Source organism: Mytilus trossulus, chromosome 14, assembly GCF_036588685.1.
Source record: "Mytilus trossulus isolate FHL-02 chromosome 14, PNRI_Mtr1.1.1.hap1, whole genome shotgun sequence".
Lineage (NCBI taxonomy): Eukaryota > Metazoa > Mollusca > Bivalvia > Mytilida > Mytilidae > Mytilus > Mytilus trossulus.
In genome coordinates, this window is record NC_086386.1 from 66,198,912 (window position 1) to 66,213,428 (window position 14,517).

Sequence of the window (14,517 nt, forward strand, 5' to 3'; positions counted from 1 at the left end):
CAAAAGATTTTCTCAGACTTTTTCTAAATCAGGATTCCAAAGGTTACTATTTATTACTAAAAACAGAAAGGACTAATTAATTAATGTTACCTATTTTTCTGAAGTATTATTTAGTGCATGCCTCTAGACAAGGCTGTTCAACTAGTGACCTCTTGAATGAAGATGAGCCTTATTTAGGAAATTCAGAAAAGTTATAGCCTAAAACTCTAAAATTTACAAATTTTAACTTTCATGTTATGATTTATATTTTGATAGGCATATCATAAAGCAAATGATGAACGAAAAACTTACAACCTAGAGATAAATACCACAAAACATCAACATGGTGAAATGTCATCTCGGCAAAGAGCAATGGGGAGCCGAGAACAGTTGGACACTATATCAGGTTCTAGGACTCCAAGAGACTTGAGTCGGTAAGTACACATAGGATTATAACTTCAGTACTAATTGAAAGGATTTATTTTTAATCTTTTTTTGTTCACTAGTTTGCTATTTTAAATAAAGCATTTGTTTTTATGATTTTTTTTAAGGAAGATTTTAGACATCTAATTCTATTTAGCTTTTATTGGGTTGGTAAATTTCAATTGATTTGTTTGACTGTTGTTAGTTTTATGCCCAGTGTTCAATGGAAGTAAACATCCATACATTCTTTTAAACTTTACACACAACCTTATGATTTGATGTTTGTTTTCTCTGTTGTAACAAGTCACAGATACGAAAATCAAGTGGAATTGTAAGGAATAAGTAGGCTTCTGTATAAAGCTTTTAAATATTTCAGAAGGTTAAATATATTCTGTATATATATATAGATGGTGACGTCGTCTTGTGATCAAGTTCTTAGCATTTGACAGTGACCTGTCATTGGAGAGGTTTAACACTTAATCAATTTATTCTTTACTATGAGTCATACATTAGGTTAACTTTATTTGGTATATAATATACTGGTATTCATATTTTGCACTGAAGTCAGTTTTTCATTTACTATAAGTAATGGGTTAACTCAGATACATATAAAGATCTGTGTCTCTGGTTACCTACAATGGTCTATAGAATCATCCTGTCTGAAAAAGGACACCTTACTTTAACCAATTTGATCAGATTTTAAAGTTTACTGATAAAGGTTTACTAAGTATGTCACTTTTTCATTAGATAAGAGTAAGTGGTCATAATATATACTAGTATTCAGATGATAGAATTATTGTGTGGTATATTTGTCTTTCTTGGGATTTTTTAATTGGCTTTTTTTCAGTGTTTTAAAATTGATATTAAGTTTCTTTTTGACAGCAATTACTCCTGCAGTTTTTATTAGTATCAGGTCAACTATATAGGTTAACCCTAACTGCACTCCTTCCTATCGGTATTATCTTACCTTGACCTCATTTTCACGATTCGTTGATTAAGGTTTTCTTGATACATGAAGTATTAAAGTCCTTTCTCCCACAACTGTTCACATATTTTTCAATTGCATTTAAGGTATCGTTATGATCACAAGATCACCTAGGTCTGGTTTTGAAAGGTTTGAATTTTTGCTTTATTTTTTTGCTCCTTTTCAAGACCAAATGATGACTCTTCTCATAGCCATGTCCTATGTCATGGTGAACTCTTTACCTTAACAAGAACTGGTATATTTCATACTGTATTTTTATTTTACAATTTAAAGGCCTTCATATCAAACTAAATCATCTGGTACAAATAATTCAAGGTATGTTGTTCTTGTGACAGTTCAGCTAATGTGTTATATAGCTTTTTATCATAGGTGAAAGTTAATAATGCAATAAAAAAATATTAGTTCCAGACTATTGCAAAGGAAATTAAACAATCAGTTTGTGTTTACCTAGCTATTATTTTTTTTTGTCACAGGAACTGTCCTATTGAATGAAAACAATAGCTATTGTTTTCCTTGGATTTCATTCAATGGGAACTTTAAAACAAAATTTAAAAAAATAGCCTGGTAAACACAAATTAGTCTTGGGGAAAACCTTTTTTTTGGAAGGTTTAATTTCCTTATCAATAACAACTCATCTGAAGAACCTAACATCATATAAATGCAGAAGCATTCTGAAATGACTACCAGTGTGGCTGAGGATGTTTTTCATATTAACCCATGTATATCTGGTTTTAGGGATGTGTTGTGTAGATTGGTCCATTCTCATAAGTCTATGATAGGTTAACAAGTATATTACTTTTTTGTCCAGCCTGCAATATTTGTCACTTAAGTGGGACGAGGCGATCCTCAATTCAGGAGTCAGCAGCATCAACATTTACCTTCAGTCTGTGATGTAATTTTTAAAACATAAAAATCTTTGTCAAACCTTGATTGATTTTTATAAAATGTGGACAAACTTGAAGCTTTTTAATGGCCAAAAGACAGTATTTAGAGCTTAATTTTTCATATTTTATAGTATTTAATTGATTTACTTTTTTGTCTTGCGTGTAACAAAACTTGAGGAAAGTAAGACATAGGCATTGCTTTTCCAGCATCTTTGTCGCCAACAATTGTTACGTTTTCTGCATAATTTAGTTTGATATCAGCTATTTGTGAGTGACCAACGATATTTTTTATAAATTTGTATTACAATTCCTATATATATCTTTGAGGAACTTTTTGTAGCCTGGTCCTCTAGGTCAATTAATAATCAACTTTCAATGTTAAGTGTCTTCTTACATTAGATAAGAACAGATTGAGATAATATTTTCTATAAAGTTGCATTACTATCAGTCAGTCAATTTTTACCTGATTTCAGTGCCTTGTCTACTATAGAAGAGGGCATTATGTTTTCTGATTTTAACTTGATTTCAGTGCCCTGTCTACAAGAGAAGAGGGCATTATGTTTTCTGGTCTGTGTTTGTATGCTGGTTCATTAGATTCGTTTGAGAAGATTACAATACCGGTAGTTGTGGTGACATCGAGTTGAATCTAAGTTTAAATGTTCAGTATGATAAGAACTGTTTAACAATATGCCAAATAAAGTTTAATATCCAAATGTCCTGATCATTCAAAGCTAAACAGTATCTCACTTCCATATTAATTAAAATCTTTCCATACAAACTTACATAGTTACTTATGATAGTAAGTACATGATTTTAAAGAGGGCCATCTAATATATTTTAAAGGGGACCATATGGTTCAAAAGGTCGATACTTAAACAAAGGACCAATACTAACCTTAAAACGAAGGTAGGTTGTAGTTGTTCTGGTGAATGGACATCACATGTGCATGCACAACATTATGATGCATAAGTCATTGTTCCTCCTGTCATTGATGGTTCCCTATAATTAATGTTAATGTATATGTTGCTTTAAGATTTTCTCAAATGCAGCCACTGTATTTGGATTTCTTTTTACCAGGCATTTCCAAACAACAAAAATATTTTGTTTTGAACATCAATCATGTTTAGCTTGACATAGGATTGACATCTTTTGTTTCTACATCATACATGTATTTATTTGTTGATAAAAAAACTTTAATTTAAGTAGTTTTCATCAGTTCTATTTAAATCTTGTGATCCACCTCACAAGAGGCATACAAGTGAACTATGGGTGTAAATGAAAGAAAAGAGTTTTCGTTTTCTTAAGGACAGATAATTGCCAATATTAAATTAGTTTTTGTAGTTTACAAAAGATTATGTGTGATATAATGATACAATATAGTACTCATTTTTTTATAAACCATGCAACTAATTCAAGTAAATACCAGGGAGGCAATGCATTTAAGCCTAAAAGAGATGAAATACAATAGAAAAAAACAAGTGATTTTATAATAATAAAGCTTTGGTTGACTTTTTTCAAGAATTCAGCTCCTGTGGGTTTCAAGAATAAGGCCAACCCAAGATAATTAAATAACTGTAAATATGGACATTATTGCATGCATTTTCTTAAACTATAAGCAATAGGTCAACTATATTTGTTGTATGGAAGAATTGTTAGCTTTAAATGCCGCCTGGCATGGTTTATCTTACCTTGACCTCATTTTCATGGTTCATTGGTCAATATTAAGTTTTCTTGATTAATGTTAAGTTTATGTGACAGTTCTAAAAAAACCTTTATATTTAGGACTATCAACATTTCATCAATGGTTTGTAAAGAAGGCGAGACATTTCAGCATGTGTACTCTTGTTCTAATACTGAATGCATTAGGTCTAATATATTAGGTGTCATGTGTCATTGACCTCATTTTCATGGTTTATTATTATAGTAAAGTATTTGTGTTTCGGTCTTTTCTTTTAAGATTGTATGCAATAGGTATACTTATTTTGGTGTAACGAATGATTGTCAATCTTAAGTTTTCATATTTAAGTTTGTTTCTTTGATACTATAGGCAAAAGGTTAACTGAATTTTAAACATGTGATAATTGTAAGGTGTTTATGTATGTCTAGCAGCATTCATTTGACCTTGGTCTCGTTTTCATGGTTCATTGATCAATGTTAACTTTACTTGGTTTAGTTGGTGTACATGTATCTCCAGTGTAGTTTATCTGACCTTTACCTCATTTTCTTGGATCATGTTGTATTGATGTGATAGTTGTAGTAAAGCTTTATATTTAGGACTATCAACATGATACCAATGGTTAGTAAAGAAGGTGAGATATTTTAGCATGTGTACTCTTGTTTTAGAATAAACAATAATGCAAAGATTTATTATTGTGACCCCACGAATTGTGCATACAGTATTGAGTATAAGATATCAAAATGCGAGTGTTTATAATACGATACTCACTCAATCGCCTTATTGGCCTTAATAAAAACTTCGAAATAAATTCTGAATAAATACACAGTAGTTGCTTGTTTTAAATTCTACGAGTTCAAGCAAACTCAAGGTTCAGCTGTTTCCTGACACAGCATATAAGGGTCGTGTAAATTCTAATATGGAAAAATCTGTCAGATCAAACATGGGTATGAAAAAAATTAAAAAAATCTTCTTAAAAGCAAATTTTAAAATGCTTTTAAATACAATGTGCTAATCCAACAATATTGCACATATGATTTGATAGAGAAATAATTTGAAAAAAAATGTCCAACTACGGCAGTCTATTTACTTTTTTCAGCATTTGCTGTTCAACCCCCCCCCCCCCTTTCTTAAGAGGTCTCCAGGTTCTTTGGTATGTCTTCTATTTCAAAATCTGGTGTTATAGGCATTCAGGATGTTCTATGGATTGTTACTTACAAGAACTACTGAAATAGATAAATTGACGTTATATCTTCGGAAATTTTACAGGAGGCCATCATGACTTGGTTTACTGTTATATTTGCTACACATTTAAGATGAAATATGTGTATTTTCAATCGTTTTATCCAGTTATTATTCCATCCTCCTTATATCCACAATTTTATCTTCATTATATCACCAATTATCTTCCTGATATTCAACACCTTGTTTTTCTAATATCCACAATCTATTCTTCCTTATATTCATAATCTCGTCTTCCTAATATCCACAATCTAATCTTCCTTATATTCACAATTATCTTCCTGATATCCACAATCTTGTCTTTCTGATATCCACAATCTTGTCTTTCTGATACATAATATCGTCTTCCTTGTATTCTCAATCTTATCTTCCTTGTATGCACAATTATCTTTCTGATATCCACAACATTATCGTCTCTATATATGCATTCTTATCTTCCTTGTATCCATACTCTCATCTTCCTAATATCCACAATCTTATCTTCCTTATATCCATAATATTGTCTTTTTTGTATCCTCAATCTTATGGATGTGGATGTAAAAATAATAGGTCATGGTATTACTTTCAATATAAGGCAATACCCATACAATATAGGCAACATGAAAAAAATTAAATAAAAAAACAATATTTGATTTATATAAAAAGAATAATTGTAAAATTGAGAATGGAAATCGGGAATATGTCAAAGAGACAATAACCCTAAGCCAAGAGCTAAAAAACAGCCCAAGGCCACCAATGGGTCTTCGATAAGCAAGAAGATTTTGCACCCTGAGTCAGGCTTCAGCTGGCCTCTAAACAAAAAAGTGTACTAGTTAAAAATGGATGTCACACTAAACTACCCAATACATAAATGAACCAAACTTAACAAATATATACAGGACTAGCAAAGGCCAGTGGCTCCTAACTAGAGATGGGCTCATTAAATCTAGGGGGTTTGGGGAGGTGGTCAACATGTTTTGTGAGATCTCAAACATCCAACTTAACCTCTAGGATATTTATAATAAACAAACATACACCAAACACAGTGAAGACGTATATTTGTTTTTACTTAAATATTGGTACTTTTAATTTTATTTCAGAGCTTTTAATATTTCCCCTCATTTGCTTATTCTAGATAATTCTTAATGACTAAATCACTTAAAAAGCACTTCTTTTGGGTTTCAAAAAAATAGGATATTTGCAATATTAAATTAAGTTTGTGGGCCGTTTCTAGGGACACCTGCTAAAGTCTACTGTTAAATAAAAAGTTTATTGAGCTAATAACAGTAGTCTCTAATTTATAAGGTGGTACTTAAAATAGTATAACCTCACATATTTAGGAACAGCAGAAAAAGTGGAAGTCATGGTAGCTTAAGGTAAATATACTCAGCTTTTTGCTACAAGCATTCACACTGAATACACATGTGCTTGTGTAACTATATCATTTGATCAACACCTCATCAAACACAGTATTTTACTTCATGCAGATATGAACACAATATTGTATTTTGCTTCCTCAAAAACTTTCAAAATATCTGTTATATCTGTTGCAGCATTAAATGTATACCGTTATGTTAAAAGGTGTTTTAAACTGTAAATAGACTTAAATTATTTAAATAAAATGAAATAAAAAAATCAACTAAAAGTATATTGTATAATAAAGAACCATAAAAAATCTTGACAGTAGAAAAGTGTTTATAATATGTTGAGATCTGCTTACTGTCTTCTTACCTCAAAATTGTCCTACAACTTTTAGGAGTTATTGCCATTATAAATAACATCTTTATAATAAAACTTTTAATAGATAGATATATGATAAAAGATTTAAATAGCAAAAAAGATCAATAAGGCAAGATCTTCAAAAAGTTCAGCATGCTCAAAATCGTCAGATGACTTATTATTGAAGTTATTGCTCTTTACATTTTTTTTTTTTCTTCATTTTTATACGCCCGTCAAAATTTTGACGGGACGTATTATGGTATACAAATGCCCGGTGTCCGTCCGTCTGTCCGTCCGTCCGTCTGTTTGTCCGTCTGTCCGGCGTAAACATGTCGCACCGTAACTTGAGAACGACTCATCCAAATTTCATGAAACTTAACATAGTTGTTTCTTATGATGGTCAAATGATCTGTATACTTTTTGGTGAAAATAAGATTAAAACTTATTGAGTTACGGTACTTTGTAACTAAAACAGGGGTGTGTTTTTTTCACATGTCGCACCGTATCTCAAAAACGATTCTTGATTATGGCTTAAAACTTTAAACACTTCTTAGTTATATTAATCTTAATATCTGTATACTTTTTGGTGATGATTCAAAATTTTGTTATTGAGTATTTTGTAAAAAAGGGAGAGTTTTTTTTTACATGTCGCACCATATCTCAAAAACGATTTATGATTATTGCTTAAAACTTTACACATGTCTTAGTTATATTAATCTAAAGATCTGTATAATTTTTGGTGATGATTCAAAATTTCATTTTTGAGTTATTGAGTATTTTGTAAAAAAGGGGGAGGTTTTTTTTACATGTTGTGCCGTATCTCAAAAACAATTTATGATTATTGCTTAAAACTTTACACACTTCTTTGTTATATTAATCTAAAGACCTGTATACTTTTTGGTGATGATTTAAAACTTTATTTTGGAGTTATTGAGTATTTTGTTAAACAGGGGAGGGTTTTTTTACATGTCGCACCGTATCTCAAAAATAATTTATGATTATTGCTTAAAACTTTACACATTTCTTTGTTATATTAATCTAAAGATCTGTATACTTTTTGGTTTTGATTCAAAATTTTATTTTAGTAATATTTAGTTTTATGTAAAAAAAAAACAGGGTTGGGGGTTTCACATGTCCTGCCGTGTCTCAAAAACAATATATGGTTATTGCTTAAAACTTTCTCAGAAACTATTTATGATTATTGCATAAAACTTCCACACAAGACGTCGGGCGTATCATGCGCTCATGGCGCAGCTGTTTATAACCTATTATCTCGAAAAATTTAGATAGATAAGACAGAAGACTTTTAAAAGCAAAAATGATCTGCAGGACCAGACCTGCAAAAAGATCAGCATAGATAAAATAATCAGTAGTTATCCTATAGGAGTTATTGTCCTTAATGGATATTTTTTCATAATACGTTTTTGCATTTGCAAATACAATTGTGTTTTGGCGAAAAACTACAAAAGATATATTGATCAGCAATACCATGAAAATCAACAACAAAATAAGGTTTAGTCATGAATTTTATTTTAGTCTACATTGAAATAGAAAGTACATTGTTGAAGATGCCCATAGACCTAGAGCTTTTAAGAGTCCCTAGTTTTATATTTTCTTGATTTTTTTACGATCATATTTAAAAGATTTTGATGATTAAAAAAAATAAAAATGAATATATATTTTTTTCATATACTGGAAAATATATGTATATATATATATTTCTCTAATTATTCGTCAAGTTGTCCCTTTCTGCACCCATTGTATGATAAAAATGTAACCAACGTGTGGTTCGTTTGATCTCAGTACTTCATTGGTTAGAATCCGATTATGACGACGAATTTTCTTGCTCTCCTCTGAAATTCCTATTGTGACGGCATGAAAAAAGGCGACCATGCCTGATGACGTCACATAGAAAGCATAATGTTAGAAAATTATTAAAGAAACAGATTACACCACCAAATCTCGTGTTATACGATAGTTATCCACTCTCGACAGTTAAATTTTAAATATTTAAAACGCTCTGGCAAGCCTCGCCTTTTAAATTTGAAAATAAAACTGTCTGGAGTGGATAATTATTACACTCGATGCAGTGGTAGAATATTTATATATAACTCGTCTAAACATCAACCTAACAATGTTAGATCTGTAAATTTGTATAAACGAGTCTAAATTGAAAACTACGTTCAAACCTATGATTGCGTTGGATAAAAACCGCAATTTTTATACGTGTGCATGTAAAACAAATTTCGTTGTAGAAGGGTCTAAAAACAGCACTAACAACATTTTCGAAAAGACCAAAAAGGTGAAAAAGTATATTTAAACAAAACGCATTTGACTAACAGGTCGCACAACTGATGTCCTTTAACCCTGTTGACTGCCATTGGCGATTGCCAAATAAAATTGATCACAAGATATAACAAAATAGATCTTAATATAAATTTAATACTAAACAGATTAAAATTAACTTGTGGCCACGATTATACATATAATCATTAAATCTGTGTCCAGCTTCAAATCTCTATCCTTTCCTCAGAACTTTGTCCTATATATTCTATTGTTATGGCCTTGATTATCATGACGTCACAGGACATAGTTAGAGGCTGGACATTGATTTGAGTATGATATATATGATATTAGATTCATATTGCTTGAATGTAAACATTTTAGCAAATAAGGGACATAATAAGGAAAAGAGAACACTGAAACACACATAATTGCACTTGCATTTCAAATAAACTAAAAACTAAACTTGAAAAAATTATCAATAAAAAGGAAGTGCCAGTAAAAATTCTAAATAATCATGTCATGTGATTTAACTATGATATCATTGAAGTTGTTTGTGTTTTTGTTGCTATCAAAAACGGGTTTATTTTTGAACAGTTTCTCTCATATAACTAGGTAGATACTTTCCTTACCAGATACAACAAAAACAGGTTCTGCTAACAAGTAGTATAAGTATAATTTAATCAAAGTATATATTACACACAAGTTTGATTATAATTGATGTCATGTGTTTTCATGTGCACCTTTATTCTTTTTAATTTTTATTTATTAATTTTGAAGAAGTTGTTTTGATCCTACATGTATACTGTCATATTATATTTTTTTTCTGTTCCCAGTAAAAACTAATTGATGATGGAAATTTTTAACAAGCTTGACTGGCTATAAAGCCCTTGCACGGTCGAAAAATACTGTTAAAAGACATGACATATCTTATACCAAAGAAAAGGTTATAATTTCCTTTTACTGGAAAAAATATATGTATTCATCAAGACCCTTTCAAATGTCCCCTTCTCAGTAAATTTTAGCTATCACATACATTATATTGTTCAATTCCCCAGCAATCAAAATATCTTGGGCATTTATATGGAACGCCAACACTGTCTTGTTATGACCATTTTCATTATATGATGTGCATTTACCTTTATATGATGTGCATTAACCTTTATATGCTGTGCTTTTACCTTTATATGATGTGCACTTGTCATTATATGATGTGCAAACACCTTTATATGATGTGCAAATATCTTTATATGATGTGCAAATATCCTTATATGATGTGCAAACATCATTATATTATGTGCAAACATACTTATATGATGTGCATATATACTTATATGATGTGCAAGTATACTTATATGATGTGCAAATATACTTATATGATGTGCAAACATTCTTATATGATGTGCAAACATTATTATATGATGTGCAAATGTACTTATATTATGTGCAAAGATCCTTATATGATGTGCAAGGATCCTTATATGGTGTGTACATATCCTTATATGATGTGCAGTTTTCTTTATATTACGTGCAAACATCTTTATATGATGTGGTTGTGTCATTATATTATGTGCTTGTAATCTTATATTATGTGGTTAGGTTTACTTCATTATATGATGTCGAAACGTCATTATATGATGTGCTTTCATCGTCGTTATGGTCAATGCACATGATTACGATTAGAATGATTACTGTCTACGTCATAACTGATTCCGATCTGCTTCTGTAAACTAGTAACCCGGCTCAAATATGTATCTATCGCTAGCGAAAGTGCAATTTATAGGGAAAATGAGACAAAGCAATTTAACAAAATTGAAGATTAAGATCAGTTAATACACAGCTAGTTAAAGAAATTCCGGGCTGTGGAGAAAATGATAACAAATGTAAGAGCCTTTTATAGCTTGCTATTCGGTTTAAGCATAGGCTCCGTGTTGAAGGTCGTACTATGACATATAAAAAGTAAAAACACAAAAATACTGAACTCCGAGGAAAATTCAAAAAGGAAAGTCCAAAATCAAAAGTCCAAACACATCAAACGAATGGATAACAACTGTCATATTCCTGACTTGGTACAGGTATATAATTGTTTCCTCTTACAAATTATGACTTGGATGGAGAGTTGTCTCAGTGGCTCTAATACCACATTTGCTTATTTCTATTCATTGCAAAAGACACCATTGAAATCACAGTCTGTTTCAAAAATATTTCATAACAATAGCTATAAAATTATCTACTGATGCATAATATGGCGAGATGGTTTGTTTAATAAAATGTTATTGAATAATATTAATCTGTAAATGGCAAGATGTATAATGGAGTATTGAATATGTACAATGATATTAAATCTAGAATATCATATAATCTATGCCACTAAAGCCTTTAAGGAAGAGAATGATTTCATTGAGCCGCAACTCCTCTAAAACCATACCAAGTCGGAAATATTTGTGATATGACGTTTACCTGTAGTGTTTTTTACTTTTAATTTGTCTTTGAACCAATCTTTTTTCCACGGAAAACGCCAATTATGTGAGAAAATACCCAATTTCGAAGATTGCAAGCTTAGTCGACATAGTGCCCGCGAAATGCGAAATGGCTATGTGGGTAATTATAAAAAAAGAAAAAAGTGGTATCTTTGCTAATGAGACAACTCTCCACAACAGACCAAATGACACAGAAATTCATAACTATAGGTCACCATACGGTCTTCAACAATGAGCACATATTGGCATATACAGATTGTTTATTTTCAACTTATTTTAATGGAGATTTTTTTAATTGCTAATAAAATTCTGAAACATGAGTACTAGTATGTCAACAGATTTGGAGTAGCGTCAACGATTTCTGAGATACAAGGGGTTGATTCCTGATGAAGTGTTTTAGATTTAATTTTTCGTCCGATTACATCGGATTTTCCCCATTGTGGTAATGGCAACGGATTTTACGTAGACGATACAGTTATTGAGTTAAAAGGGGAAAAAACCACTGAAAATCACACTTTGCCACACTTTTTCCAATTTAGGGTATTTAATATTTTTATTTTCCAACCGAGATGAATGGGGTGACGCCCGTCTTTTGCATTTGTTCCTCTTTTTCGTCTCCTTAAAAAAATTGAATAAAAAGGATTAACTTTGTCATTACTGTGTCTACCTTATTATTTTGTCATCACTCTTTGTTTCAACACTTGCCCACTCGCTGGCATCTCCGCGTATCATCGGTACAGCGGATATAGGTACTAACCAAGGGGTCGTGATCGATTTTTCGTCTGACACGGTACGAAAATCTTTGTTTTGTTTACATTATATCAATGTGTACTTCAATCTAAACATATTTGTTGTTTAAAGAAATGATTTGGTCGTAGGGTGGTGATTAGAGAAGTCTCACTATTTGCCCAAAACAAGAACCCTTACTAAAAACATGTGCAAATACTTGTCAAAGAAGTTGGCGCTCGTCTCATCCGATATGATTCGATATTCGTTGCAACTCTTTTTCTGATATAAGGCCACTGTTTGTGCGTAATAAGTATAGTTGTTTCAATAATTGGCATTGAAATATTTTGTACATAAGTTATTTTTCGATATTTTATTCCGACAAGAAGCGTTGTGTAGAGCTGACCAAATGAATCCTTCTGTACAGTGCATAGTTAAATGAATGTACGGTATATAGTTTTTCACGCTTCGAAGTACCTATAAAGCTATATCCGCTGTACCGATGATACACGATAGTAATTATAATTCGGAATACTTTGCTTGCTTGTGACAATGGTGCTCGACAAGGAGAAAACTTATCACCTTTCCTATTTTATTTACTTTTGATTGACTAAATTAATTTCTTAGTGACTAAAAATATTACAGGACTAACAGAACTATACCAGAAGATCTGGAAAGAGAATTAGAAATATATCTTAAGTGTTTTGTTATATTGTTTGCAGATGACACGGTGTTGTTGGCTGAAACAGCACAGGACCCGCAGACTCAACTGAATGCTTTCCATGATTATTGTAAGGCTTGGAACTTGAAAGGAAAGTTGACAAAATTAAAGTCTTTGTGGGTTTTTTTTTTGGACGGAAGCCAAATAATCTCCGATTTTCTTACAATGATACTAACATTAAGATGATAAAACAATATAACTATTTGGGAATTATTGTTACTAAAACGGGAAATTTTAATATGACAAAAAAACATTTATCCGATAAGGCTTTAAGCCATGTACGAAAACTTGAAAACAGGAAGGATGTATAAGATTTCTGTAAAATGTCAACTTCAGCTTGTTCGTTTATAAAAAAAAAAAATATAAACACGTGCGTTTGTCCTCCAGCTGGCTTAGTAATTTTGAAATCTCTCTCTCTTGTTTTGTATATACTATAAATAGTTATTATTTTTATCTCTGTATACTGATGTCATACATTGACTTTGTGAGACCAAATATATAGATTTTGAGGCCATAAGTATACCGGTATGGATTATTGATTGACTTATTTAGCGCCACTTTCAACACTTTCATGCTATTTCGTGGCGGTGAGTTTATATTGGTGGAGAAAGCCGAAGTGCCCGGAGAGACCCCCTGACCTTCGTTTGGAAAACAGACAATTCTGGTCAATTAAGATTGGAATCGAGCTTACCTGCCACGTGCGGAATTTGAAATCGCACACCTAAGTGTTGACATGCTAGTGATACAGCAGTTCGACTACTTATAAAAAAGAAGATGTGGTATCACTGCTAAAGAGACAATTCTCCACAAGAGGTCAAAATGACACAGAAATTAACAATTATAGGTCACCGTACGGCCTTCAACAATGATCGAAGCCCATACCGCATATTCAGCTATAAAAGGCCCCGAAATGACAATGTACCCACTCTACCACCGAGCGCCCATCACTTTCACCCGAAATGGATTAAGGGCATACGATACAGTTACAGGGAAGATAATGACGTTGCTAACGTAATTTGTTATTTTCGCGACGTCAAACTGTGAAAATCTCGGGAAAAGATGCATTTTTCAACTGATTTTTATCATTGATTTAATTTGAAAACGAGTTCATGGACCCCTATTTTTAAAAACGGCATTTTGTTTCATTTTGCAGGGAGATTATGTGACCCAAATTTGATAAAACAGTAAATAGAGGATATTTTTTAATTCTGATAAACATGCAGTAAAAAATGACGTTTTTTTCTCAATTCATGAATATTTGATAAATATGAGTTATTTCGGAATAAAAAAATGCATATTTTGTTTGGATATTTATAAAATACAGAAATTACCGATTATTTAACAAAAAACAATATGCGTTTATCTTTTATAACAAAAATGTTATGTCTTTCTTTCGAAAAAGAAATTACGGCCACAAATCT

At 31.5% G+C, this 14,517-nt stretch overlaps 1 protein-coding gene across 9 annotated transcripts in view; it reads left to right on the plus strand.

The window, feature by feature from the left end:
• LOC134697421 (coiled-coil domain-containing protein 169-like) overlaps window positions 1–14,517 on the plus strand; it is a 57,474-nt gene that overhangs the window by 37,027 nt on the left and 5,930 nt on the right. For 7 of the 9 annotated variants that reach the window (XM_063559688.1, XM_063559693.1, XM_063559689.1 and 4 more), the window contains 2 exons: window positions 256–413; window positions 6,508–6,543. In XM_063559688.1, the coding sequence (XP_063415758.1) occupies window positions 256–413; window positions 6,508–6,543 (194 nt within the window). The remainder of the gene's footprint in view (window positions 1–255; window positions 414–6,507; window positions 6,544–14,517) is intronic. The other 2 variants (XM_063559690.1, XM_063559692.1) reach the window with 1 other exon arrangement.